Here is a 27,904-nt window from a genome sequence, read left to right as displayed (position 1 = left end):
AGACCCAACCTTTTTCTTCGTTTTTTTTCTTTCCTCTCTTTTTGTTTTGTCTTCTTTTGTCCAAAAATATTTTGGTAGATGTTTGTATATACACACTTTTTAAAGAAAATTATTGTTCTTATTATATAGATTTGTCAACACTTCTAAAAATGTGTTTCGTAGATGAGTCCTTTATCAGTTAAATCTGTTGTAAATATTTGTAATCTATTGTTTGTCTTTTCATTCTCACAGTGACATTTTCACAGTGTTTTTTTGTATCCTTCTTGAGAAATCTTTGCCCATCAAAAGTAATTTAGAAACTTTTTTTTTGTTTTTTTTTGCTTAATTTCCTTTAGATTTTACATTTAGAATATTGGTTTAGCTCTAATTTCTCACTATGGTATAAAGTAGGAATGGGGGTAATCTTTTTAATATGAATGTCATATTTTCCCAATATTTTTTACTGGAAAGACTAGCTTACCTCACCACAGTTGAGCATTTGCCATAAATTATGGGTGTCTGTGGGGATGGGAGGGCTGATTGTTGACTTTTTTTGTGGAATTTTTATTTCGAGTCTATTTCTGTATCCTTGTAGCAATATCACACTGTCTTAATTACTTAACTTTATAGGAATAAAGGCATTGGGACTGGGAATGAAGAAATGAAAATGTTTTTATTAGCAAACAACTATTTTATCTGTAGAAAATCCTTTTTGAAAACTTTTATAATAAAATGAGTAGAACTTTTAATTTAGTGAGGTTTTAAGAATCAAGGTTTGCATATAAAAACCAATTGTATTCTGTACATCACAAAGAATATTGGAAAAATAAAATAAAAATTGCATTCACAATAGCACCAAACCATTAAATACTTGGGGGTAATTTTTAAAATATATACAAGACTTTTACACCAAAAACTATAAAACATTGCTGAGATAAGAACCTCATAGAAGATATATCTCATTATATATTATAGAATTTGAATGTCTTGAAGAAATTTATAAGCAGATGTACCATATTTATGGACTGGTTAAGATTTTAATTGTTTTTCAATTAATCTGTTTTCATCAGAATTCCAGAGTGATTTTTAAAAGGAAATTTACAGACCCATCTGATACTCATATGGGGTTGCTTTGGTCAATGTCAAGTAAAATTTATGAAGGACCATATTGTAAAACTCATACTACTTAATTTCAGCATGTCTGCAAAAACTTATGTAATGAAGTCATTTGGTATTAGTGAAAAGATAGACATGGAACACAATAATAGCCTCCAAATTAGATCTGCACATACAGTCAGTTTTCAGTATATATTACAAATTAGTTCAGTACAGAAAATATTTAGAGAGAGTATGTCTTAGAAGTTCTTATCACAAGAAAAAAGTTAATTGTAATTATGTATGATGACAGTGATTTTTGGAGTACTCAGTCCCAGTAGATATGTCTACCATCATAATATTGTATTATACACCTGGAAACAATTTTGTCTGTCCATTATTTCCAAAGCCTGCTTAGGAGGCCAGAGAGATAGTTCAGGAGGTAAGCACTTGCTTTGGATACAGCCAACCATAATTTGAGTCTCTGGCATCACATGAGCTCCCTAAAGTACCACCAAGGGATCATTTCTGAGCATAAAGCCAGAAATATCCCTTGAAAATGGCCAAGTGTGGCACAGATTCTCTCTCTGCTCTCTTTCCCCAAAAGTATAGAAACATGCCTGAGAAGGTTAAATATTTTTGTCTATTCCAGTTTTGTAATATATTAGTCACAACAAATAATAAAAATGTGTGTATATGGACTAGGGTGAATGTAATCTAGAGCTCTCCATGACTGGCAAATGTGAAAAATGGCAGACTTTACAAAATTATTTGGCAATCTTTTATAAAGTTAATATAAGGCAATAATATTTATCCAAGAGAATTGAAAACATAAGCTAAAAAACTTGGTGCAAAAATATTTTTATTAGTACATTCATTGCTATTTTTATTTATAATAGCAGACAACCCAAGTGATCTACTAATGGTGACAATTGAATGAATGAGCAAAATCCATTGTGTCATGTAATACTATGTAATATACTGAGCAATAGAAAGAAAATGACTCAAGTTTTTTTTATAACGACATGAATAACTCCTGCAATCTTTATGGTAAGTGGCAAATCAAATGCAGAAGAATATTGTGAGGAGCTCAGCTGAGTTGAAGAGTACTGATTGGCATAGTGTCAATGCATATTAATGCAATAAGTCAGAATTAAGTTAATACTGATTTTTAATCATTTACTATGACAGTATAGTTGAGGCCAAACCAGAAAACTTATTTTCTGTTTTGTTTGCTTTTGGACCACATACCAATAGTGTTCAGGTGCTCTGGGGTAGCTTTGTGCTCTGGGATTGCTCCGGTGGTTCTCAGGGGACATGCCCTGGGTCAACTCTCCAGACACGCATGCAAAGCATGTACTCCAGTCCTTTGAGTGCTCTCCAGCTCTTTGTACTATCTTTCCAGCCCCGCTCTTTTCTATTTTTTGCTTAGAGCTCTGTACCCAGCTGAAGATCTGCCAAGGTAGATCTAGACTATTCACTGCTTACAGAGCTATGAACTCAGAGCTCCTGCATTTGTGTGTGTATGGTTGTGGTCATGGTTTGGGGGTAATGTTGGGTCACACCTGTGCTCAGGGACTTTCCTGGTTCTGTTCAAGAATGACCCCTGGTGGTGCTGGAAGACTGTATGTATTGGTTTTCTGAATGCAAGGCAAGTAGGCAAGTACCTTCAGCCTCAAACTCCTCAGGATGGGATTTAGGTGTGCTAGGGAGAAGGGCAGTGCTAGGATTGGAGAGTATGTGAAGGACTAGGAGTGAAAAAGTTCTGTTGCTGAGTGAAAGTGGAGAAAAGTATCTCCCCCTTGCTTACTCACCCTCCATTTAAGGTGCAGATAATTAAATTTCAAGTGTACACTTAAAGAGAATGCATTTTAAAATTGTGCATCATGGGGCACAATGGAGAGATAGTACAGCAAGTAAGGTACTTGCCTGGGACCCTGCATGGTCCTCTGAGCTCTGCCAAGAATGATCCTTGAACAAAGAGCCAGGAACAAGGACTGAGCACTCCCTGGTGTGGCCCCAAACAAAACACCAAAAAGAAAAAAGTGCATCAAAGTTAATTTTAAAATGAAAATTATTTTAGTTCAATCCGGTGTGGTGGTGAAAATACTAGTATTACTGTCAATTTCAACTTTCAGCTATAAACTATGAGCAGTATTGTAGTATATATATGTATGTGAAAGTATGAAAGGTGAAACTAAACAGGTTGAATTCATTACATGATACATGTGTTTTTATCATGGCACCTAAATAGAAAGCAGTAGTGGCGAGAATCATGATTGCTGTCTGAAATGTTTTTTTATTAAGCCTCTGTTCTATTTATATATTTTTCATAGTGCATTTTGGTTTATAATACTCATTATATAGTGATATGGAAGTAAAACTCATATCTTAATGTCTTCAATGTTTTTATTACATAATTTACCAACTGAATTATTATTTATTTTTTTTTATTAGTGAAACACCATGAGGTACAGTTGTAGATTTACCATTTTTTGTGCTTGGGTTTCGATTATACAATGATCAGATACCCATCCCTCCACCAGTGCCCATTTTCCACCACCATGGATAATATCCCCCCCACTCCCATCCCCCCACCCCCCCCCCCGCCTCTGTGGCAGGGCAATCCCCTGTGTTCTCTCTCTCCTTTTGGGTGTTGTGGTCTGCAAAAGAGGCATTGAGTGGCAAACATGTTCAGTCCATAGTCTACTTTCGACATGCATCTCCCCTCCTGGGAGGATCCTCTAAACACCCTTTATTTGGTGTTCCCTTCTCTATCTGAGCTGCCCTTTCCTCGAGAATGCCCGGCTGGCCACTAAGCTATGGAGTAATCCTCCTGGTGCTGATCGCAGCTATTCTTGGGTATTAATCTCATATTTTGTTACTTTATATCCCTCAGATGAGTGCAATCTTTCTATGTCTATCCCCCTCTTTCTGACTCATTTCGCTTAGCATGATACTTTCCATGTTGTACCACTTATATGTAAATTTCACGACTTCATCTTTTCTAACAGCTACATAGTACTCCATCGTGTAGATGTACCAAAGTTTCTTTAACGAGTCATCTGTTCTTGGGCATTCAGGTTTCTTCCAGTTTCTGGCTATTGTAAAGAGTGCTGCAATGAACAAACAAGTGCAGATGTCACTTCGACTATACATTTTTGCCTCTCTGGGATATATTCCCAGGAGTGGTATTGCTGGGTCAAATGGGAGCTCAATTTCTAATTTTTTGAGAATCGTCCATACTGTTTTCCAGAAGGGCTGAACCAGTCGACATTCCCACCAACACCAACTGAATTATTTTAAGAGTATAAATCAGTGCCTTTAAGTTTGTTTGCGGTGATGTGCAGCCTCTGCCATTATCTATCTCCAGAGCATTTCATTTGCTTTTTTCCCTAAAGAGCCAGATTTCTGGAAGAGTTGTTATGATACTCTGTCCAATTCTTTGAAAATATGCCTGTTTCTGGGGCCAGAGTGATAGTACAGTGGGTAGGGCATTTGCATTGCACCTGGCCATCCTTGGCACCTCGTGTGGTCCCCTTAGCCCTTCACTCCTTGATTACAGAATTAAGATTGTCTCGAGCATTTCTGGGTGTGCTCCCCCACATATGTGTGTGTATGTGTGTGTTTATACGTGCGCGGTGTGTATATATGTGCGCGTGTGTGAGTCCACCCATGTTTTTATCTATATGCATATATATGTGTATATGCATAATATACACATATGTATATATGTATTGCTGATTCCTGATATCCCCCCACTCCAGTTTTATTGTAATTTTTTGACTCCCTGCTATCAAAGATGTGGAAGATACAAATATTTTACCTGTGGCACATAAAAGAAAAATCTAGGCAATTCTAACAGAAGGTAATAGAGGGATTAATCATACAAAAATTATTTTAAGTGCTAGAACAGAGTTCCGGAGCGCTGTTTAGTGCCTCTGATGTTATTATAATCAATCTGTAGAAAACTGTTACTACTTCTACTGTTGCTGCTGACCCCTAAGTGATTGTCACATCTAGGAACCTCATAATAGACATCAGACTCTAGAGTCTCTAACGCCACACTTTCCTTCTGTCAAACCTCAGATGCTGAAAGCAGACAATGACTGCCACTTTACTTTCTTCTTTCATAGCTTGTTGGAGGACATCCACTTGCTTGAACTTCATTTTGCATTCAGATTATAAGAATGCACAAAGTGACTGGGAAGAATACATTTTAGCAGCAGCTCAACCCTTCCTAATAGAGGGGGAGAATGACTGGAGGGAGACCCATCAAGTAACTACTTCAAGGGTGGAGCTTTCCCACCATTATGTTTACTTTCTATTATCTTCTCTGTCCAATACAGTCCTGTTGATTCAAGAAAAATATATAGTTTAGTAGGTTCTTATGGGCTGGAGCTATAGCACAGCGGTAGGGCATTTGCCTTGCACGCAGCCAATATGGCCGAGCCGAGTTCTATTCCTCCGCCCCCTCGGAGAGCCCGGCAAGCTACCGAGAGTATCTCCCCTGCATGACAAAGCCTGGCAAGCTCCCCGTGACATACTCGATATGCCAGACACAGTAACAAGAATTCTCACGGTGGAGATGTTACTGGGCCTGCTTGAGCAAATCGATGAACAACGGGAGGACCGTGACTGTGACTGTGACCATGGTCATATTGGTACTAAATGCTGCATAGCTTATTGCTAAAAATAAATAAATCTTATTTATTTTTGTCTAGCACAGCGGTAGGGCGTTCACCTTACACGCGGCCAACATGGCCGACCCGAGTTCGATTCCTCCGCCCCTCTCGGAGAGCCCGGCAAGCTACCGAGAGTATTCGATATGCCAGACACAGTAACAACAAAGTCTCCAATGGAGACGTTACTGGGCCCGCTCGAGCAAATCGACGATCAACGGGAGGGCCTTTACCTTACCTTACCTTTTCTAGATATTTATCATATATTCAATCCCAAACAAGAATAATAGACAAAATTCATACTCTTCTTTCTTAATTATTCTTGTAGTTTTCTTCACTTCATTTATTGTATTAAATTGCTTAATCAAATAAATTTTGGAAATTGAAATTTTGGCTGTGCTCAAGATTTACTCCTGGTTCTGTGCTTGAGGATCACTTCTGATGGGGCCTCTGGGGACCTTTTGGGGTTTCAGAATCAAACCCAGATTAGAATGTGTAAAGCAGGTACCCTACCTGCTCTGTTATTTTTATGGCTCCTGGGAATTAGAATTTTTTACTTACTTTGAAAATTCATTTTAAATAGTTTTGTTTTCTCTAGTTCAAATGAGCATCCTTATTGCTCTTTTCTGTACTTTCTCCCCTCTTGCCACAAATTTCTCACTTTTTATGTCGATGAGCTTTTGTCCTTTTTGTTGTTGTCATTATATTCCTCGCTCATTCACCCCACCCCACCTCTTCCCCTGCCAGCCTCCCCAGTGGTTGAGTGGGGGGCCATTCAGAGCAGTTTTCAGGAGGCTACAGTGCTGGGGATCGAAGCCAGGGGGACCTGCGCATGCCAAAAATATATTCCTGCCCTTAGGGCCATCTTCCCAGTTCCTGAGCTTATTTTCAAAAGAAATTATCTGGAAAAGGAATTGAGTTCATGCCCTGCATTTTATTTCCCTTCCGTATTTTGAATGGACTCTGTGGTCTTGGTTTGCTAACGAGCTTTATGCTAGTTGATTGAAATACAGATTTGGATTCCTTAACCCACTATGGCAAAGGCTCTTGGTTTTGATCTCTGTTCCACCTAATTTAGTGGGTGCCCTATATCTAAGATAATGTATGGGTGTTTCTAGATTATCTGATTTCCATTTATGGGAGGAGAAAGTTTGCTTAAACTCTTAATCTTCAAGCTGTTCGGTCTTAGCATTGCCATGGATTGCTTGTCTACACATTGTTTCGGTTTGATTTTGAACTGTGAATATTTCTTTTGTTTTCCTCTGAAGCTTCTCTGTGTTTTAAAACTATTAAAGATTTAGTTTCAGTCCATATTTTAAAACTTCGTAGTATGTATGGGGAAGCTGGTCTAACAAATGTTTAATTATTTTGGTTGGGTTGGCATCTTAGCTTATTAAGTGGTGAAAGGTGAAAAACTTTTGAGACATGTTGGTGTAGTCATTGGCACTATTTCTGCTCATACTGCTTCTCTGTAAGTCACCATCTTTGATTAATTTGAAAAAGTATTGTTGTAATACAAGGACATTGATTTTTGTAGAGATGGGAAACATTCCAGCAATGGAAATAATTTTCTTCTAAAACAGATTCTAACAAATGATAATCATAAGTTACTTATATTGCAAGTCTGTGGTAGTAGAGAGGTAACTAGGCTGTTGCTTAAAAGTGCAACAGATGGCATGTGAGGAGTATGGATAGGAAATGTGTACTGACCAAGACTGAAAATAACAGTATACCTACCCTGTCACCCATAAGCACAAAGTCACTGATAACAGAAGGTATTACTTTTAGGAAGTGGTTAGATCTAAGGGTAAAAAACAATTCTTAAGCTTTTGTTTTCTTTTTGGGTCACACCTGGGGAGTTACTTCTGGCTCTATACTCAGGAATTACTCTTGGCAGTACTCTGGGGACCATATGGGATACCAGGGATTAAACCTGGATTGTCCATGTGCAAGGCAAATGCCTTAGCTGCTGTATCCTGCCCTAATTCTAAAGCATATCAATAAATAAAATTCCTTCAGCTGATACTCTGTATTTGGAGAGAATGCTTAGGTGACATTTGTAAGACTTTTGAATGACATGGAGTACAGCATCTATGTGAGGCCTATGTGTGTATATGTATGTGAATGATGCACAATTTGTGAAGATGTACATTATTGTTGCATGATATATTATGTGTATATTTGCCAGGCATGAGATGGGATTTTGAGATCATGATAATATACTATATGATATATGATGTTTATTTGAATGTTGTGTACTAAATAGCACTGTAGCACTGTCCTCCCATTGTTCATCAATTTGCCCGAGCAGGCCCAGTAATGTCTCCATCGTGAGACTTGTTGTTACTGTGTTTGGCATATTTAATACATCACGGGTAGCTTGACAGGCTTTGCCATGTGGGCGAGATACTCTTAGTAATATATGATAATTACTAGTTCATTGCTAGTAATGTGAAAGATAGGTGACTTCTAGAAAAATGCTGTTACTATTTTACAATATATTTAAGGAAAATTGCAAAATACATTAAGAGAAAAGATTAATGAACCCCAGTATATGTATCGTGCAGCTTCATCATTATCCTTTATGGTTGATGGTAGTATCTAATTTTACCTAAACCCCCATATTCTGTCTGCACAGCCCATGATAATACCTCTTAGGAAAGTCCTTATATTGTTTGATGCTTTGTAATAGTTTTATTATTTATGATATAAAATAAATTTGTTTTCTCTTTATTCTGTTTGCCATGTAGAAAAAGGTTTTCTTATATAATTAGTGTAGAATGCTAAATTATGTACAATTTCATAGGAATTATATTAAATTTGTAAGTAAGCAATCCTAGAGAGGAAGTTTTCTTGAAAACAAGTAGTATTTCTATTTTAGATGAAAATCGTTAATGTATACCATTAGTTATTTGAGAATGTTTATAAATTAACATCATATACTGCTTAACTTAATATGCTAATCAGTTTACTGCTTAATTACTAATTTGTAAATATTTTTAGTTCACTTACTGTTATTTGGGAGTTTTGATAGAATGCATTTCTGAAGCATTTTTAGTTCAAATATACATCTTAAGACCTAAGACCTCTATAGTGTATAGTAAAAGAAGGGATCATCCAACATTCAGATATATTTACAGTTTAAATGAGCTAATAATTTTTAAATGCAAGAAGAGTATTGAAGAAATACTGTTGAAAAATTTTATTGAAGAAAATATCTGTAGTTTGGCTTTTTATGTTTTTCCTTTATGTACTCTAATCTTATTCTACAACAGCCAAGAGATATCTACTTTAGTACCATATTCTTGTTACTATTCATTAATGAAGACAGTTATTAAAAGTGACTCAGAAAATTTTATGAACTTTTGTAATTGCTCAGATTAGTAAGACTGACCTTTCTTAATATTGAACAAAAAATTAGAACCAGAAGCCTAATATTTATTTTACTCTTGAAAGATTTTGTAATTGTATTTTACACCCTAGATTTTGTCTCTTGACATTCCAATTTAAGTAAAATGGAATTTTCATGTGATTTTACACTGGATATATTGTATACTGTAATCTTAGAAAATGATATAGATAAACATTGTATTAATTATACAATGTATGAGTTCCTGTTATATTCAGGATGCAAAAGGTAACTTGTTACTGTATATTCTCATATATGCTATTATTTGTTAATGTTTTTATTAGTACTTACCCTATATGAACTTTAGCACATTATTAAATAGACTTTTTAGTAAAGCTATTAGCGTTATGATGCATGATGTATTAAGACCACACGTAATTATTTTTACTCTTTTACATTGTATTTTTATTTTTTTTTACTCTTTTACATTTTAAGTAGCTTTTATTTTATTGCAATTGGCTATTCATGCCAGTTGTAATTAGATCAATTTAACTTGCTCTAATACTTTACCTTTGACTTGCCAAGAAGTTCACATGGTTGTCCAGAAATGTGAAGTCTTTGTGTGAAAGAGTTTTGTCATTGCATCAGAACTTGGCACCCACATGAGTCTTATGAAAACAGGCTGTTTGTTCGTAGAGAAACTATTCTATAAGCTGATTTTGTTTTTGTATTTTGTTCTCTGCTTGATTAAGAGATTTCATTTAGTTTGACCTGGGGCGGAGTGTTTTAGGCTGTTTTAGAAAATCCTGTATCTGATTAGCCCTCTGAAAATAATAGTTGTTTTACGTTTTGCTTGTGAAAAACTTTTATCAGAGAGCTATGCAATGTCATGCCCATTCTGAAAGTTCCTTTTTAACTAGCCCTGAAAACTTTTACAATGCTCGAAGTAGCTTACCATTTAGTCCTGGAGGTTTTGAAAGCATGAAAACCATATGTTTAAAATACCAAATTTAATTTTATCTTAATTTGATGTCCTTTTATAGATTTTAGTGATGGGAAGTAATTTTTTATTACTGCTTTCTTGATTAGTAAGGCATATAACAGATATGTCACAAAATGATGACTATAATATACAACAACTTATTTTTATTTCAAATGTTCTAAACTTCGGAATTCTAGTTACTCAACTTACTGTAAATAGAGCTAAATAAGCAAAGAAGTATGATTATTCTAAGAAATATGTACTTAATTCTTAGGAAATACCCTCTTTTTATATTTTCTAGTCAACAAAATTCTGGACATATCTTAATTTAACTTGAACCTTTCACTCTACTTAAACTAAGTAAACAATCAAACAATCCTAATGAAATATAAAGGTCAACTAGGCAATAATGACATTACTTTCTTTCTATTCATTTTGAATCTATCAGATATAATGTGGCATTCTTTCGAGATTTTTGTTAAATTCCCAGACTACTAATAAATAAAGTTAAATTGCTAGCCAGTGAAAAAGTCATGCAGATGGATATAAGGTGAAGCATAAACATTTTCTTTATCCTTACTCTCCCTTCTCAAATCTTGGGCCTTTTTTTTTTTCGGATAGCCATAGGTAATTTTTTCTTGCAGAAAAATAGAAACATGATACTTTTTAAAGATTATTGCATATATATGTAATTTAACTTTTTCTTATATTTTAATCTAATTCTACACTTGTGTATTTTATCTAATGATATTTTTGGGTATGAAATTTCTTATTCATTATTTTTACTCCTAGAGCAGTGTGTGACACTTAATAGGTACTTATATATTTGTTGACTGAATCTCCCACATATAGTATATATTATTTTTTTCTCTTTGTGGTTCAAAATTTATATTCTGTATGTTTATATCACAGCTTATTTGACCTTTGTTATTGATAAACATTTGTAGTATATCTATTTTCCTGCTAAGTATTCCGTCCACCTATCTGTCTATGAAAATACATTACTGTATGCCAATCACTTTTTTAAGGATACAGATGGAGAAAAAGAAAGACCTGTCTTCATATTATGCACATATATACATGATTGACTGAGATATATTTAAAACAAATAAATAAGGTACTAGAGAGATAATTCAATGCATCAGGCCAGGGCTTAGTCTCTGGTCCCCTGAGCACCACCAGGAGCAATCCCCAGGCACAGAGATGGGAGTAGCCCCTGAGCACAACCAGATGTGTTCCCCAAGTCTCCTAAAAGAAGAATGAACAAAAACAGTTAAATAAATCAAATATTATTTTGTGTGAAATAATAGCATGGGTACATAACCTAATGAGAGTTTTTGCTTTGAATGGGCTATTCCTTAAAAACTTTTGGGGATGTGAGTTTTGAACAAGATCTAATGATAAAAAGTGATTTGGAAATTTAAAGAGTTCATAAGTTCGGGGAAAGGAAAAAAATCCATCACAACTAGAATTATTCTTACAAATAAATACTGCTTCTTTGTACAGAAAGATGAGATATTACTTACACTTTTTTTCTAAATACTACGTTGGTAGTAGAACTGTGGGTTCAAATAGAATATGCATTTTAAAATTTGATAACTCTAGTATGTGACCTTGTTTATCTCATACTTTTCTCCTAAGCCTCTCCTTGCTTTCCCAGGTTCTAAGGAACTTGAGTTTTCTGGTGCTCAAGTAGGCTGTAATGTGAAGCACAGTAAGTGAAAGAATTTCTTTTAGGAAAGAGAATGTGCCAGGGACTCAGTTTTGAAAGACTTAAGGAAAATCCAGCTATAGAACACTTATATTGTATATGTTGAGTTATATGATAAAATACTTGACTCTCAGAAATATGGTATACTCTTTTGGCCTTTTAAATACTTTCAATACAAATCATCGACATTTCTCAGTCGAGGAAGTGTAGAATTGATGTCTTATGAATTTACAGTGACATATGAGGTGGCATTCTAAATTACTCCTAATTTAATATTGAGTGTACACAAATTTGTGATTAAATCAAGGTGCATTATGGGGCAAAAAGTAATGTTCACCAGTTGCCAGAAAAACTCTGCCATGATATGGCTTTTGTGGAAGAAAGGAGAACGGTAGGGAGAGTGGCATCTCCTGTTTTAAATGTTCAGAATCCTGGTGTTACTGCATTGGGGAATGAAATCGATTCTGTCTCAAAGGCATTGTCTAATTTTAAAGAATAAATGTTAGAATTACTTGTAACTTTTAGGCAGACTAGAAATTTTAGACTGGTCAGAGGAAAAAAAAGTTTCATTAAGTGTTTAACTGCTGAGTAAACAAGGAGAGTCAAGTTGCGATTGAGAGCGAAAAGTTGTTTGTTTAAATTTTTCAGTCTACGGTTTTTTGATAGGGGTGAATGTAGAATATCTTAGTAGATATTTTTAGATTGTCATATACCTAAAGAGAGGAGGTATGTGATTTTTGAAAAATTAATGTTTCATTCAGTGTAGTAGTACGCTTCATTTGATAATTAAAATTACGTGGAGGGAATGAGGTTAGAACTTTGTGATGGAAAAGATTTTAATTGAATAGATGCTAATAGGATATTTTCTGTCCATATTGAACAATTTTTAAACTTGAATTTTTCCAGTGAAACAGAATTTAATTAGAAATCTATTTTATGTTGCTTCTTGATTCTTTTATATACATATATAACTAATGACAAATATTTTTTCTTTGACATAGCAAGTTAATTTTTAAAATAAGTCTTAGCTTATTTGATGCCTACTACCAAATAATCCCATTCTAATCTGAATTTTTGACAGAAATAAGTTCTTGATGTCAATTCTTTATGGTGAATGGTGAATGTAAGAAAAGGAATTCATATTTTATTAGCTCTTTGTCCTTTGAAGTAATTAGAAATATAAAATATGATGCATGTTTGTAGAAATCTCCTATTTCAGTAACAGTATGTTATAATTATCTGAATCATTAGAACTTCTATTTTTTCTTAACAATATGCAAATGTGCCATTAAATCTGTTTTTTAAGATTTTTCCAGTTTAATGTCTGAATCCAAATTCATAAAGAGTTGGAAAAATGAGATGTCTGAGCTATAGGATTCACAGGGATTTCATATGAAGCCTATTTAATCAGGATAACACTGTTATTAATATTCATAATGTCAGCTGGAACACAAATGACAGACTATGGGGCCTAAAAATTTTACTTGGTGAATTTATTAAAAGTAGCTTAAAAAATTAATGGAATTTAAGTAAAGTTGGTGAATATGAAAATCTTATGTTAGTAGAAAAAGATTCTCTATTAGAACTTTTTTTAAGACCATTTTGCATTGATGTCTTTTGACAGATTTCATTGGTACTTAAAGAAGAAAGATGCATGAATGGTCATTTAAGAGGATTTAAACACATTGGCACATTAATTTTTACATGAATAATAAGTACTTTCCAAAAGCAATTAACTTACAGTGTACAAGATATGAATTGAAAAATAAGACTGTTATAATAAGGGCAGAGGATGTGTGCTGTACATTTTAAGCTTAGTTATTTTGATTTTATTGTTTACACAGCTTTGTTGTTTATATACATTGTTTCCTTGTATACATGTGACTATATGACTTAGAATACAGTTTTTGTAATGTATTTGAAAACATATTAGAAAAGCACTTACCCTCTCTTCCTCCCCGCCTCCAAATACTGGTAATATTAAACATTATGATCTAGAGACTGGAGTGATAGTACAGCAGGTAGGGCATTTTCCTTGCATGTGACCGACCTGGATTCAGTTTTTGGCATCTCATATGGTACCCTGAGCACTGCTAGGAGTGATTCCTGAGTGCAGAGCCAGGAGTTAGCCCAGGACAACACCAGTTATCAGATAAATTATCGTAATATTTAACTCTAAAAAAAATTGACATTTGGGGACCAGCAATGGTCCCAAAACAAAAGAAAAAAATAAAAACACATTTTGGTCTACAGTATTATTTACATTTATTGGAGAATTGAAATGCATGCATGCTGTTGATAATATTTGAGAATGTATTCAATTTTGCAGGACGTCAAAGGGTTCGTTCTACTTGGTGTGGTGGTAAAAGTATATGTCTTTTAACATGAACTCATTGATTATAGTCTAATTTGAATATATGGTAATTAGCTTCTGAAAGTTTAATATGCAAAGTTTAGTTAAGAACCATCTAAATAGTATGCATGTATAATTTTTTATTTAAACCTAAGAAAAGTTGAGATTGTCTTAATTTTTTTCTTTTTTTTTTTTTTTGGTGTACCCAATGTTTTCTTTATGTTTTTAAGACTGGTTATGACAGTATTGTGTTTGATTATTATATGTTTGCTGAAAACATTTATTTTAAACCATTATGTATGGTCACAGCAATACTGAATCAGATTTACAAATTTTAGTAGTTATAATTAATTATTATGTAAAACAGTCCGGTTAAAGTCTACCAATAAAAGAATATAGGTATTGGCCTGATAGTCCCAGTGAACTTAAAGTTTCTTTGCAGCCTGTCAGTACTGTATATACATGGTTTGATTTATTAGAAATACAATAATTGGGTCAAGAAGATTATTTTAAAGGGCTGCTTTACACGTGTTTACATGTAAGAGCCCTGGATTTGATCATCAGCACCATGTGGTCCTCCAGCACTGCTGGAGAGATCTTCCTTTCAAAAAAACAAAAACATGATGGGAAATACAAGAATTATCTGGTATGTTCTAGAACTTATATTTAGCGCTTCATTGGGAGAAGTATTAAATACAGAAATGCGTACAAACTATGGACGATTAATCTTTATGTTTAACTTTTAATTTAGCAATTTAAAAAGCTGATCACTTTTATTTTTCTAGTGGCTTTTAGAAGTTTGGTTTTTTTAGATATAGAGATCTTGGGCATTTTGTTTTCAGTTCTGAGATATTCACTCGTATGTCCAGGAGAGGGCAGCATTTTACTATGTCAGGCTCATAAAAGAATTAGCCCTGCTTAGACTGTCAATGTTTCTTGTAATTACTCCCAGTATATTTGTTGCTTGCTTATGAATTAACTTGCATTTATGGAACTAAATCATTCCAATCATTTAATTACACCTGAGGAGCTGAACTATAATTGCTTGCTTCCAACTAGGATCTGATATGGCTTGAGCAGTATTAATTTGGTGTTTACTTTTCTGAGTGCTAAAAGCATTAAAATGATTGTGCAATGGGATTACATTTTACTAATTGCTGGCATTCATTAGCTGGGTAAATGATGAGGAAGAGTGACTGTATATTGCAGAGGGATAAAATTATGGTTTTAAATAGTATATTACTAAGCACATTAAGTCCTGTAAGACATGTTTTAAAATACTCCAGAGGTTATTAAAGACTGTATTTTCTACATGTCTTGCTATATGAATCTCTTATTAAAAGACTGCAATTATTATTAACCTTTTTGGGCAATATGTAGGGAAATGGCTTCATTGACTGGAACATATTTCTTTGATATTAATAACTTCCTATATTTTCAGCTAATCCAAAAGTAAATGAGGAACTTAGAAAAAGATTGCCAACTCCAGATCAACATATTTAGAGAAAATTGGAAAAGGAGAAGCTTACTACAGCTTTATTTGAGGACTTTTTAAAAGAAGTGGAGCCCTAGCTGCAAGGTAAATCTTTAATTTTATTCTTCTTAAAAGTCACCCCCGCCCCCCCAAAAAAAAACAAACAAAAAAAAACCTTACACAGCCACAGCTTAATCATGTTTATAATGAAAACAAATATAAAAAAGAAATACCAGTAATTCCCAAGTTAATGATAGTCTTTGTTTTTGTAAAAAATGGAACAGCATTCTTAAATTACTTAAGTATAAAAATTTTATTAAACCATAGTAATGTCAGATTTACAAATTTTTGTCTAAATTTATAGCAGTAAAATTTTGATTTTTCTTAAATTGCTATAGTTGGGGAAGACTTAAGTTAAATAAAATAGTGATTTTTCTAATCAAAGAATTAAGAATATCTAGAAGCTTAGCCTGTAATGTATTTACTTAAATATATGTGAAACAAAGAATCTTTTCATGAGGAAAAAAGACTGATTTCATTGTTAAAATATACTGTTAATTGTCCTATTGTTAATGTTCAAAAAATAAAGTTTGTCCTATAAATTCTGTGTTAAAGTAAGATTTTGGTGTGTGTGTCCTGATATATTGTTTTAAGTTTATTTATCTAGACTTGGCTTTAATTTAGCTTCAAATCTTGGAGCAAGAGCAAGAGACATTGCCAGAGCAAACAAGAACAGAAGTACAAATGGAAGACTGGTCAAAAGGTAAGGACTTTTTAGGCATTAATACCAACCCCAGGTATTATGCTAGATCAAGACACTGAACGAAGTGTGTTTGTACAAAGCAATGTATTTAAGGCAGACCAGGGCACGTGTTTGTGCGTCACTTACTCCTACACTTTTTTTGTGCACATACAGAGACCCACATTCCAAAGAAGTACAAAGAAACACACACACACACTCTCTCTCTCTCTCTCTCTCTCTCTCTCTCTCTGTGTGTGTGTGTCTCTCTCTCTCAGAGAAAAAGACTCATACAAGATATTCAAATAGAAGATAGCCATAAAGGAATAAAGAAAACACACATAACACAGAGAGTGATAGAGGAGATTGAGCCTATAACTGAGAGATGCATAGAGAGAGGTGCTCTTGGGAAGAACAGAGACAGACACAGACACAGGAAGGGAGATACTAAATGAAAATATGGAGAAACACACAGACTATGTGATACACCAATGCTTACAAGAAAGGGCATCGGGTAATAAAAATAGTGAGAAAGAGACAGACATAGAGAGAGACTGAAACAGATACGCAGAGAAAGCCCAACCTAACACACAGACACCCCCAAAACAGTATACTCAATAAAATATACCAAAAGTGGTACAAACACGTTGAGAGAAAAGATAGACAAATGTGTACGAGAGAGCAATGAACTCTTAGAAACAGAGAGAGCAAGATATAGACAATGTCTAGAAAGAGGAAGAGTCACAAATGATGGACTAGAAGAGTCTGAGAAACTTTGAGCAACAGAGATAATGCAGATATGTTTATGGATAGAAAGATGGAGAAAGACACCAAGACACTAAGAATGGGGGCGGGGGTAGGGGCAGAGATAACAGAGCACGGGATGGGGGGTGTCATGTGTCATGCACTGTCTGAAAGACAAACTGAGAGAGAGACCAGTAGGTAGGCAGGTAGGTAGGTGGAGCACATTCATCCTTGACTCTGCCTCTATAGGTAGAGCATGTCCAGCTCTCTTCCTTCACCTCTCCCCTCCCTTCACCTCTCTCCCTTCTCTCTCCTTCTCACTTCTCCCCACTTTCTTCTGTATTTTCTCCTCTCTTTTCTCCTTTCATTCTCTTGTCTCTCTTCTTTCTCTACTTCACTCTCTTCTCCTTTCTTCTCTCCTCTTTCGCATTTAATAAAGCAGGATCCGTAGAGAGGTTTAAACAAATCTTCGGACTTTTTCTTTTATTGAGACCTCTTTCAGTACTCTTTCAGTAAAATACTGAAAATTTGGAATCCTTAGGAAGTAAGTCATTCTTAATATAGTATTGCATAACATCATTTTATTTCCTGTAAATTAACGTAGCATGCATCTCTCTCTTTTTAATCCCCCCACCTCAAGCAGCACTCCCTTTCACCGTGTATCACCCCCGTGGTTACCTTTCTCAGGTGATTGAAGGACACTTCTGAGGGTTGTCATCACTGTACTAAAGTTAGCAGCTGTACTTTCTTTTGAAGTTTAAAAGGATGCTATGCTTTCTGAATATACTTTTCCCCTAATTTGTGTGCTTGGTTTTGATTTTTGAGTTAGACATTTTCCTTGTACTACTTGCCTACTATTAGCAACTTTTCTCTTTTATTTGACCTGCGATTTCTTATTCTGAGGTTAAAATCCAGATAACTAAAACACTTTTACATGAAATAAGTTGGTTAAAAGGTTTTTAATGCAAAGTTAATAGTGTAGTGACTTCCATGACAACTTTAATCCATACTAATTCAAGTTTGTGATAAGGCTGTTTTGATGTGAAATTGAGAACTAATGTGTCATAGCTGTTTTTGTTCATTTTTACAAATAACCAAACTTTGAAGAACATAAAACAGTTTAACTTACTCTATATGAGAATAAGGAAAGAGAATGAAACAGATGTCTGCATTGCTCATTTTTCTGGAGAGTCTGATTACTGTGTAAGTCATATTCATGTTAAAGATGAAAGTATCTTTAAGAGCCTGAGGAATTGTTTTGAATTTATGTAATGAGCTGGAGACTATAGAGGAAATACATTTCTTGAATATAGAATAACCAGGAAAGTTTTAAGAAAGGTAGCAGTGGAAGCTCTAGGAATCTTATGGAGAGGAAGATTTCAGAACTGAAGACATCAGATGCTTAAATAGTTTACAGAAGTCATATAGGCCTCACTGGAAGTACTAGAAACATCATAGGAATATTTGTGTTTTTACAAGCATTTTATATTGACATCCAAAATGGGAATAAGACTCCTTCATGTAAGTTCCTGTTAATGAAATATTAAGACATAAAATTAAATGGGTAAATGTAGTATATCTTGAGTTTTATGATAATGGTTATATCTAAACAGTAAAATTTCAAATGGTCATCTTTTTGATACCGACATTTGTTGACTTTATTATAAAATACAAATTACTCCAATATTCCATTTTACTCTAATGTTTATAGACCATTGTCATATTATCTTAATTTTTTAAGAAAATTAGATTATTTTAAGTGACAGATATGCCTTGTTATTATCTTAGAAAGTTCATTATATGGATGTGCCTATTTCCTTCCTGCCTTTTTTGTAGAGACATTGATGAAATATTCTGACTTCAGTCTTGATTGAGATAGACTTTAATGAGGACTGTGATGTACATTTTTCTTTGTTGATAGGTAGGATGGGTAAAGACTTCTATAAATTAGTTTAAGTAGTTAAAAAGCATCCGAAAGAGGTGAAATTTTTAAGATGATGGAAAGAATGTGAGTGAATAAACTTGTGTTATCATGGGAGAATTTATCACAAAATTTTATGATTTCATGTTTTGTCCTTAGGTGAAAACTTCATATTTTTCTGGAGTTCTTTAAAAAAAATAGTCAAGGACTTAATTTAATGAACCCGCTGAATGAGTTGTCACTCTTTAGCCATTTTTGGCATTTGCTTGTAAATCTACACATACATAAGAATTTTAAAAGGTCAGAAATCTCTGAATAGTTATTTGTCATATATAAGTTCCTGGATATTTATTAATTTTCCATTTTTAATTATATTAGCAGAAACATAGCTTTTTTCATAGTACGTAACAGTTCATTGAGATAGTTCACATGTTATTTATGAATAAACATACTCACCATGGTACAGATACCTATAATTATGTAGATAAATAAAGCCTGGATGTGCAGTAAAGTTTATAATATTATGAAACTTATTTAAATTTAGAACCTTTAGGGGTCAGTGTTCCCTAAGAAAGGTTATAAAAAGGTTATAGCATGTTCCAAATTATTATATTTTAAATATTTCTTAAAGGTAAGGTAAAAAGAATCACCCAAATTGGACAAAGCTTTGAACAGAAATCTTTCAATTTTAGAAGTTTCTTAATATTTTTGGTTTATTATTTACAAAATCATATTCTTAATGAATAGGTATTTTATACCAAGTATTTCTTTTTAATCTGTATATTATCTTAATTCATATATGAATCATGTTTTAAACTACTTTCTCTTAAGCTTAAAAATAGAAATGTTACCAAATCATTATACTTATTTGAAACCTGAGGTGAAAAAAATACTTCTAGAACTGCTTATTTTAATAGAGTCCTTACGTGATGTATTTTATTGTAGTAAACCAAATATCTCAATACTCTTGTCTTGCTAAATCAAGTAAAAAGTAATCATCCCTTTATTTTAGAATTGAAGTAGCTGTTACCTTTTGTAGTCATGCTTTTTAGAGTTTTCTACACAGATGAAATAAAACCGAGTAAAAGGTAACTAGAACATGGTTCATTAGTTTCATATTAAAATCAGAACACTGTTTATTTTTGTTTGGATTGGGAACTCATGTACCAACATCAAACCCTTTCATTATTGTTTTTTTTTCCTCTTCACACAGTTTGTACTCTTTTTACTTTTTATCTGTGGTTGTGTAACAAATTATATCTATAAATACTCCATGATTTGCAAATATTTTGATTACAATACACATCATTGCAACACTATAAAACATGCCTGGTTGTTCATTATGAGTGAAGTTGACTGTAGAAGTCTGTTATTCTCATAAATTATTTTTGTTTTGTAGCAGAGAAGTAAATGGTAAGTTGTATAAAACGGACTTCCGTTTTTGTGGTATCTGGGGAAAAAATTACTAGGTATTTAAACAGTCCTTGAAGTTCTGGGCATTTAAGATATCTAGGTATTATATTTTGTGAGTTAAGTTACAGAACTTGTACTATATTTAATCATTGGAATTTTAGTAAGTAAAAGTATGCTTTCCCTAAAATAATTCTACAACTTTTTATTTTAAAGTTGAAAGTAAATTGTACTAGAGAACCAATGCATTTTGTAATTACAGTAAACTATTATAGAAAGAACACAGATTTAAGTTGGGTAGATCTTGATTTTGATTTTGTGTCTTTTTCTTAACACTCTTCTTGACTATGTAATAGGCTGATAATTCCTTTAGCAATATAGTGAAAATTAGGGACTGAGTATTAAGATAATCTACTATAAAACCTGAAACAGAAAATTTATTTATATGTAGTCCACATACCATTACAATTATTCTTACTGAAATGGTGTTGGTAACGCTTTTAACAGATATTTTTAAAAAGCTTGTCGACATTTTTAAAGGCCGAAATAAATGTGATTGTTATTACTCCATCCAACTATGGAAGGTAGGTGTATTAGAAAGTTTCAAAAGTATTAAATATAAATAAAGAACAGTATTTTAAATTTTACAAGAAGTCTGGTTTCTTTAAATATATTTCCATTGTCTTTAGAAACAGCTTTTGCAAAGTATTATAGCTTACGTTTAGTTTTTTTTTTCTTATTACTCCATCCAACTATGGAAGGTAGCTGTATTAGAAAGTTTCAAAAGTATTAAATATAAATAAAGAACAGTATTTTAAATTTTATAAGAAGTCTATTTAAATATATTTCCATTATCTTTAGAAACAGCTTTTCCAAAGTACTATAGCTTATGTTTAGTTTTTTTTTCCCAGACCAAAATCAATGCTGTTTATTTAGAATAAAATCTCTGTATTGAAAACTCAGTTGCAATCAAAATCATCACACTATTATCTTTAGTGTAATGTATGGCAAATAAACTTACACTTTGGGAAAGTATATATTTTAGAATGCACTTTCAAAAAATTTCCATATGCCGCAGAGGGATTAAAGAAGAATTTGTCTGAGCTCAGAATAATGTTGCTTATCTCCATACCTCTTAACTTAATAGATTGCATATAGTTTTTTGCATATAACCATGTAGGATATTTAAGAAAATAGTTTTAGGATTACTGGCAGGTGGCCAATAAGGATTGATTCATTTCTTGAAGAAATACATGACTACTCTCTGTGATTGTGGTTATACTGTTTTTATATTTAAAATCCCATATTTTAAATGTTTATGAAAATGGGATTTTAGGTGTTCATTTTTTAAGCTTGTTAGAAATGAATTTGCTACTTATTTCCAGTAGAAAAATAGACTTCCGAGAGCAAGTTTTTAGCCATTATAAAGTTCATTTAACAACTGTTCTGGTATTTATTCAGTATAGGAGTATTCACATTTGTGAATTTTTGCTGCAAACTATATTTTATTTGGCATTAATTTTTAATTGGTATAAAATTGTAGGATAATGTGTTTCAGAGTGCATCTTTGAATTGCAGTTATTTATTGAACTTACTGTAGAGAAAAGTTCATATCAGAATTGAGTTGAAAGTTAAAAATTCCCTTTATTGATCCCTCTTCCTCCTCATCTCCAATATCCTTGTACATATCATACTCTGATATACTTATACATTTGCTATAATTAAAAATTCCCTTTATCGATCCCTCCTCCTCCCCACCTTCAATATACTTGTACATATCATACTCCGATATACTTGTACATTTGCTATAATTGCTGAGTCTATCTAGAAATTCTTAATAAGGGAACATTTGTGAGAAAATACATATTTTTATAGCATTTACAATATGTCTAATCATTTCATGCTATACTGTTTATGTGGTACTCTATAAAAATATAATATATAATAAATACAGCAGTGAAAAAGTTAAGAATAGTAACTTTCCTTTAAAGTAGGGACCTTTATTTCCCTACTTCTAAATTATTGGTATGACCCACCCGTTGTATAACTTGTGAATATTTGACTGAAGGAAGTTCATCTCTACTTTTGCTGTCTGGTCTCGCAGTTATTTTTGGTCAGGAAATATGAATAGTTTATTTTGAAATTAAAGTTTTAAGTTTTACTTTGCATTGTATTCTCCATCTTTTAGATAGTGAACTCTTCAACAAAAATGCTTATTCATTTATGGTTGTGACTCTTTCATGGAGAGCACCTCCTGGAACACTTTTACAACCCAAATCTTTATATTACTGAATCTTTAATTTTCTAGAAATTAAATTTTCTAATATCTAGAAATTAGAGTTTTGGTTTATCATGTTTAGTCCATCACTATTGTTATTCTATGGTGACCATATATGTCACCTTTGGTATGATTGCTAGAAAGTCCTGAGTGTGCATTGACATTTTGTTGCTTTGGAATATCTGAGTCGACATACATTGATGAATAAATTAAATAGAAGACCCTTTCAAGTATTTTTTTTCTAGTTAACTATTTGTAGAGTAGGATTGCATCTACTATATTAGGTACCACTTTTGGTTAAGAAGAACTCCAGTTGTTAAAGTGAAATAATTTAGGGGATCGCATATACTCCCATCTTTTAATGTGTATAATTTTTTAATCAAAGCAGCTTAGGTAGAACATTAGTCTTGTCCAGAGAAATTTAGATAGTTTTTCTCGATGAGAGTCTTTAGGTGTGTGGGTTTTGTGTTTAAATGTGTTTTTATACAACATTTTTTAGAATAATAAAAAAAAAATTAGAACAAATCAGGAACACAACATTTTGAAATGTTCTGTAACCTATTTTATAGTCTAATTGCTTGAATTAAAACTGTTCAAATATTTAGCTTTTGGTAATATTAACAGTTCTTTGCTAAATGGAAAACTTTGGTGAGATTCAGAATGAAAAGTGATTATTTTAGAAAATTCTATTTTTGATGTCTTAAAAATCTTATTGTTATTTTAAAATCTCATTGCTCATGTGTGCGTGAAGGTTAAAATGATTAGTTCTTATTGATCACATCATACTTGTGTAGATGTGATCAATAAGAACTTTTTAGAGTGTTTGTTTTGCTAAGTATTTTTAATTAAAATTTTTATTCTGCTTTTTAACAGTTTTACTGGCTATGCCTAACATAATTTGATATATTCCAAAATATAATAATATTTGTCATTTTGAACCCTATTAGTACATATATGTAATCAGGATTAGACAGAAGATTTATTTCCTTCATTAATACTAATACCTAAGAGTATATGATATATAAGGTTTATTTAACATTAGTTTCTGTGAACTAGTAAAACATATTGGAGAAAATATGACAGAAAAGACAGAACAAATATGAAGTCCTTAAGGATGCAGCCTTGTACATTAGCTCTAATATTTGGAATATAGTATAGGGTATTGAATATCTTATCCACAGATTTGAGGACATATAAAGAATTTACAGTTGGAAAAAATTTATATTTTAAGTAAATTAGATTTTAAATTTTTATCAATAAACTAGTGTAAAATTTAGAGTCACCGAAACCTTTCGCAAAAGCTTTCAAGTATTCAAAGTTAAAAAAAAAAATTTAGCCTAGCTGTTTCTTTCGGAAAACTTCATTGCCTGTCTTTTATAATCAGGGAGTATACAATTTAAGACCCAGGACTAGGCTGCATTAGTCCAGGTAAGAAGAGCATAGACAAAACAAAAAATTTTCATTAAAAAAAGCAGTCCTTGATCCCCTGAGAATGCAATAGAGACTAGCATCAGAGACTTCCTCTGCATTTTTAATAGGCCATTTGTTCTCTTAAGATATTCTATATTGGTCCTTTATTACCTTTTTCTTTAAAAAAAAAGTCTTTGCCCCTCCCCCAAATAGTTTGAAATGAAAACATAAAAAACAGACAAATTTACTTATCTCAGGCTTTTATCATCTTGTGTAGTAAACCTTTTTTTCTTTCACCCTTAAAAATGATAACTCTACAAGAAGCTAATGACACTGTAGTGTAACTAACAAGACGCATAATAATCACAGTTGATTAATAAAATGAGTCTCTACCTTTTCCTTTTATGCTTTGTTTCTCCCCCCACCGAGAGAAACAAATGGTGATTTTGAGTAAAACACGTCATTTGCATAAGAAGTTATGTAATGATGCCATATAGAGCATAATGATTTTCTAAAACCTCGTATTTAAAGTAACCTGAATTACAATGAGAGATAAACAGAATATTTACCCATCCCTTATGAGCTGCTGCTGATATGTAAATTTATTCTTCTACTTTGCACAAATATACTTTTGAGCTACTGCTTAAACACTTTGAGGTCCTTAGTCAAACAGTTTTAATGATGGCTCCAATATTATGAAAGTGTGACATTTGATGAATGTCTCATATAGTTTTTGATATCTGGGCACGTGTCAACAAAAAAAAATTGAACATTGGTTTGTCATGCAACACCTAGATAATTTATAATTTTACTGTTTATATCCATCTTGACATTTTTTATCTGCCAAAGGCAGGTTTCATTTGGAATCTTAATCTGAGATTTATTTGGTGGATCTGGAAATCATAGCTAGGGTTCCCACAGGAAATGGTCCATCTACCAACAGATTAAATGGCAGTCCTGCAGTTGTTAGGGGAGCTCTGCATTTAACACACATGCATACTCATTCAGTCAGTACTGTGGAGAAAAATTAAAGTAGTAACCCAGGTTTAGGAACAATGTAGCTAAAAAGTCCCATATTTGCTGAATGACAAAGGGTTATATAGCAGCATTTCATTTTATTATTCGTGCTTGAATTTCTTGTTTGCTCTGTTGAGTCTGCTGACGAATACTAATAAATGCCTGCAACAATCCAGACGAGAGATGCCTGGCAACAAAGCTATGCGGTGGACCTCCCTGATCTTCTCCAGTTCACAACCTGACCTTTTGAAAAATTGGCTGGGCTAAGCTGCAGAATTTGGGTGTAATGGTTATTGTTAACTCCAGCTTTAGGATTTATTAATTTGTGTGATCAAGACTTACCTATACTTCAAAGTTTCAAAAGACCAAACACAATCATCCATCCATTAGAACTAACATTGTGTTTTCAGTGATTTCCACTTACTATCTGACTGCTGATTCTTCTGTTATGTTTCCTAAGTCTAAAATATCCTTAAATAAAATGAAAGGCACATATCTAGAAAGTCAGTTTTTTCCTCTTTCTACTTTGTCTTGCAAAAGTTGCCTTCCATAAGTAATTTCTGCAATTGTTGAGTGCATGAAAAATTGGTGTGTGTCCATACTTAATAAGCAAGCAGTGTTAATCATGAAGACTATTTTACATGCTGCTGTAGAACATTATTTTTCTGTTCTAGAAATTTAAGACAGTTCAAATTTTTAATTAGTTTATATAAGTTCTATTTTAAAACAAGATAAAATGAGAAAATCTGAAAGTAAGAAATAGGTGTAGTTAGTCAAATAGTTTGTAACACTGGGGAAAAAAGAATAAAGATTATGGTATATTGGTTAACCAAGTTTTAGGTTAGTTTTCATAATCATTTCAGTAATGGTTTAAATTGGGTGGTATTAGTTCTACAAGACCTTATGGTATTTGTACATAAGTTAATTAGGTAGTCTTAGCTTTAGGTATTCACATGGTGAAATAATACAGTTTTGAAGTTGAAACATGATAGAACTTACCTCTTACATAGAAATTTGACCTTTTACCCACTAAAGTGGATATTGATATTATTTGTGACTATTTCATACCAGAGAAGCAAAAAGTTCTTTAAAAATAATATGGTTCCATCATTTCAAATGGCTTTTTAAAAAATAATGAAACAACAGGATCATAGTATAGTAAGTTTTATGATTTGAAACAAACCAGTTAATGATTTGAAAAATTGTATTGATTGTCATTCATTGAGTTGTTTTAATCACAGGTGAAATAACTGCACTACTACTTGTAAACATATTTAGATATGCTGCTTCTTTTTGACATTAGATATGAAATCATGTATAGATATGTAAAGATTATAATTTATTTCAAGTACCTAGTCTCATATCCAAGAGAAAAAGTTATGTGATATTGACAGTTTCAAATGTTACTTTCTAACTTTGGAAGCCTTTATAAAGTATTCTTTACTTACTAGCCTCCCCACCAAGTATTTTACTTGTCCCCGATATATCCAATACAGCTCCATCTGTGGTTTCCAACTTGGTAGCCTCTAGCTACCTGTGCCTTGGAGCACTTGAAATATTGGCATTGGGTATCTGGACTAATGAAAGTGAAAGGTATAGGTTTCCCCAACCTTTCTTATAACTGTTTAACCAAGAGAGAGAGAGAGAGAGAGAGAGAGATGGCTCTTAAGAGATAGTACGCTGTATGTAACTAAAAATATTGCATTTTTAAAGCAAAGAACCTAAAAGTTTTCCATATCCCATAACTCGTTAGATTCTCTAAGGATAAGTGTCTTTGACCTCCTTGTCAGTCCTGATTGTATGTAATACTGTATACCAGTATTTATGAGTACACAAATTATACTACAAAAACATGATGTTTAAATTTGTTATTTTCCTGCCCTGGTACTAAAATTACAAAATGTACTATGAATTTTTTTCCATATCATTGAATTTTCTTTTAGAAACTTTCCCTAATGCCAGGATTCTAAATTTTGAAGCCCCATTACCTCTATAATTTATTAGTTTTATATTTTGTGCAAATTTTATAAAGCTTTATGTATTAAATGGTAGTTTTAATCATGACAGATATTTTTCTTTAGTGTAATTGATGTTTCTCCTTTAGTGAGGTAGGCTTTATTTTCAATTGCTATGTCTGCTCATATTTTTCTAATAAATTTTATTTTTGTATGAAAGATATACTTTTATTATGTATTTTATAACCATTTCTTACTATATTTAATTAATAATTTGCTTTATCAAATCAGCTTTTCATAGTTACTAACATTTGTTGACTTCTAACATGTGTTTTCTGTGCTGACACTAAAATACCTTATATAATGTAAATAATTTAATCCTCACAACACTCTTTTGAGGTGGTACCAGTATTAAGTGCTTTTTATTGATGGTAGTTGAAAGTTTTGGTAATTTGCTGTGTTGGAGACATTATTTAAATCCTGGAGTCAGTGATTAGCATCCTTACAAGTTTTACTGTTTGGAAGACATAATTTCACTAATTTGTTTTTTTTGGGGGGGGAGGGGATGATGTAAAACTCTCTCTTGTACAACCCCATCAGATAGAACTACAATGATATGGGAGAATTTTTTTTTATGTTTTTGCTACTATGATTTTTTTTAGAAAAGTCATTATCTTAGGTCTGTGTGCAAGAAAAGCTAACCCTTGCCAAAACAAAGGCTATAATAGTGGAAAATATTTGTTAAAGGTCATTAGTAATAGTATTATACACAGAAAAAAATACATTCTGCTTAAGCAATTGATAG

The 27,904-nt window shown here is 32.8% G+C and overlaps 1 protein-coding gene across 2 annotated transcripts in view; it reads left to right on the top strand.

The window, feature by feature from the left end:
- Positions 1-27,904, top strand: part of MIPOL1 (mirror-image polydactyly 1) — a 304,969-nt gene that overhangs the window by 39,440 nt on the left and 237,625 nt on the right. For both annotated transcript variants that reach the window (XM_056133809.1, XM_056133808.1), the window contains exons 2-3: positions 15,593-15,730; positions 16,310-16,388. In XM_056133809.1, the coding sequence (XP_055989784.1) occupies positions 16,370-16,388 (19 nt within the window). In that variant the 5' untranslated portion in view covers positions 15,593-15,730; positions 16,310-16,369. The remainder of the gene's footprint in view (positions 1-15,592; positions 15,731-16,309; positions 16,389-27,904) is intronic.

Source organism: Sorex fumeus, unplaced genomic scaffold (genome assembly GCF_029834395.1).
Source record: "Sorex fumeus unplaced genomic scaffold, SorFum_2.1 ptg000098l, whole genome shotgun sequence".
Taxonomy (NCBI): domain Eukaryota; kingdom Metazoa; phylum Chordata; class Mammalia; order Eulipotyphla; family Soricidae; genus Sorex; species Sorex fumeus.
Note: the sequence above shows the minus strand (reverse complement) of the source record. Positions and strands in the feature narration are given on the sequence as shown.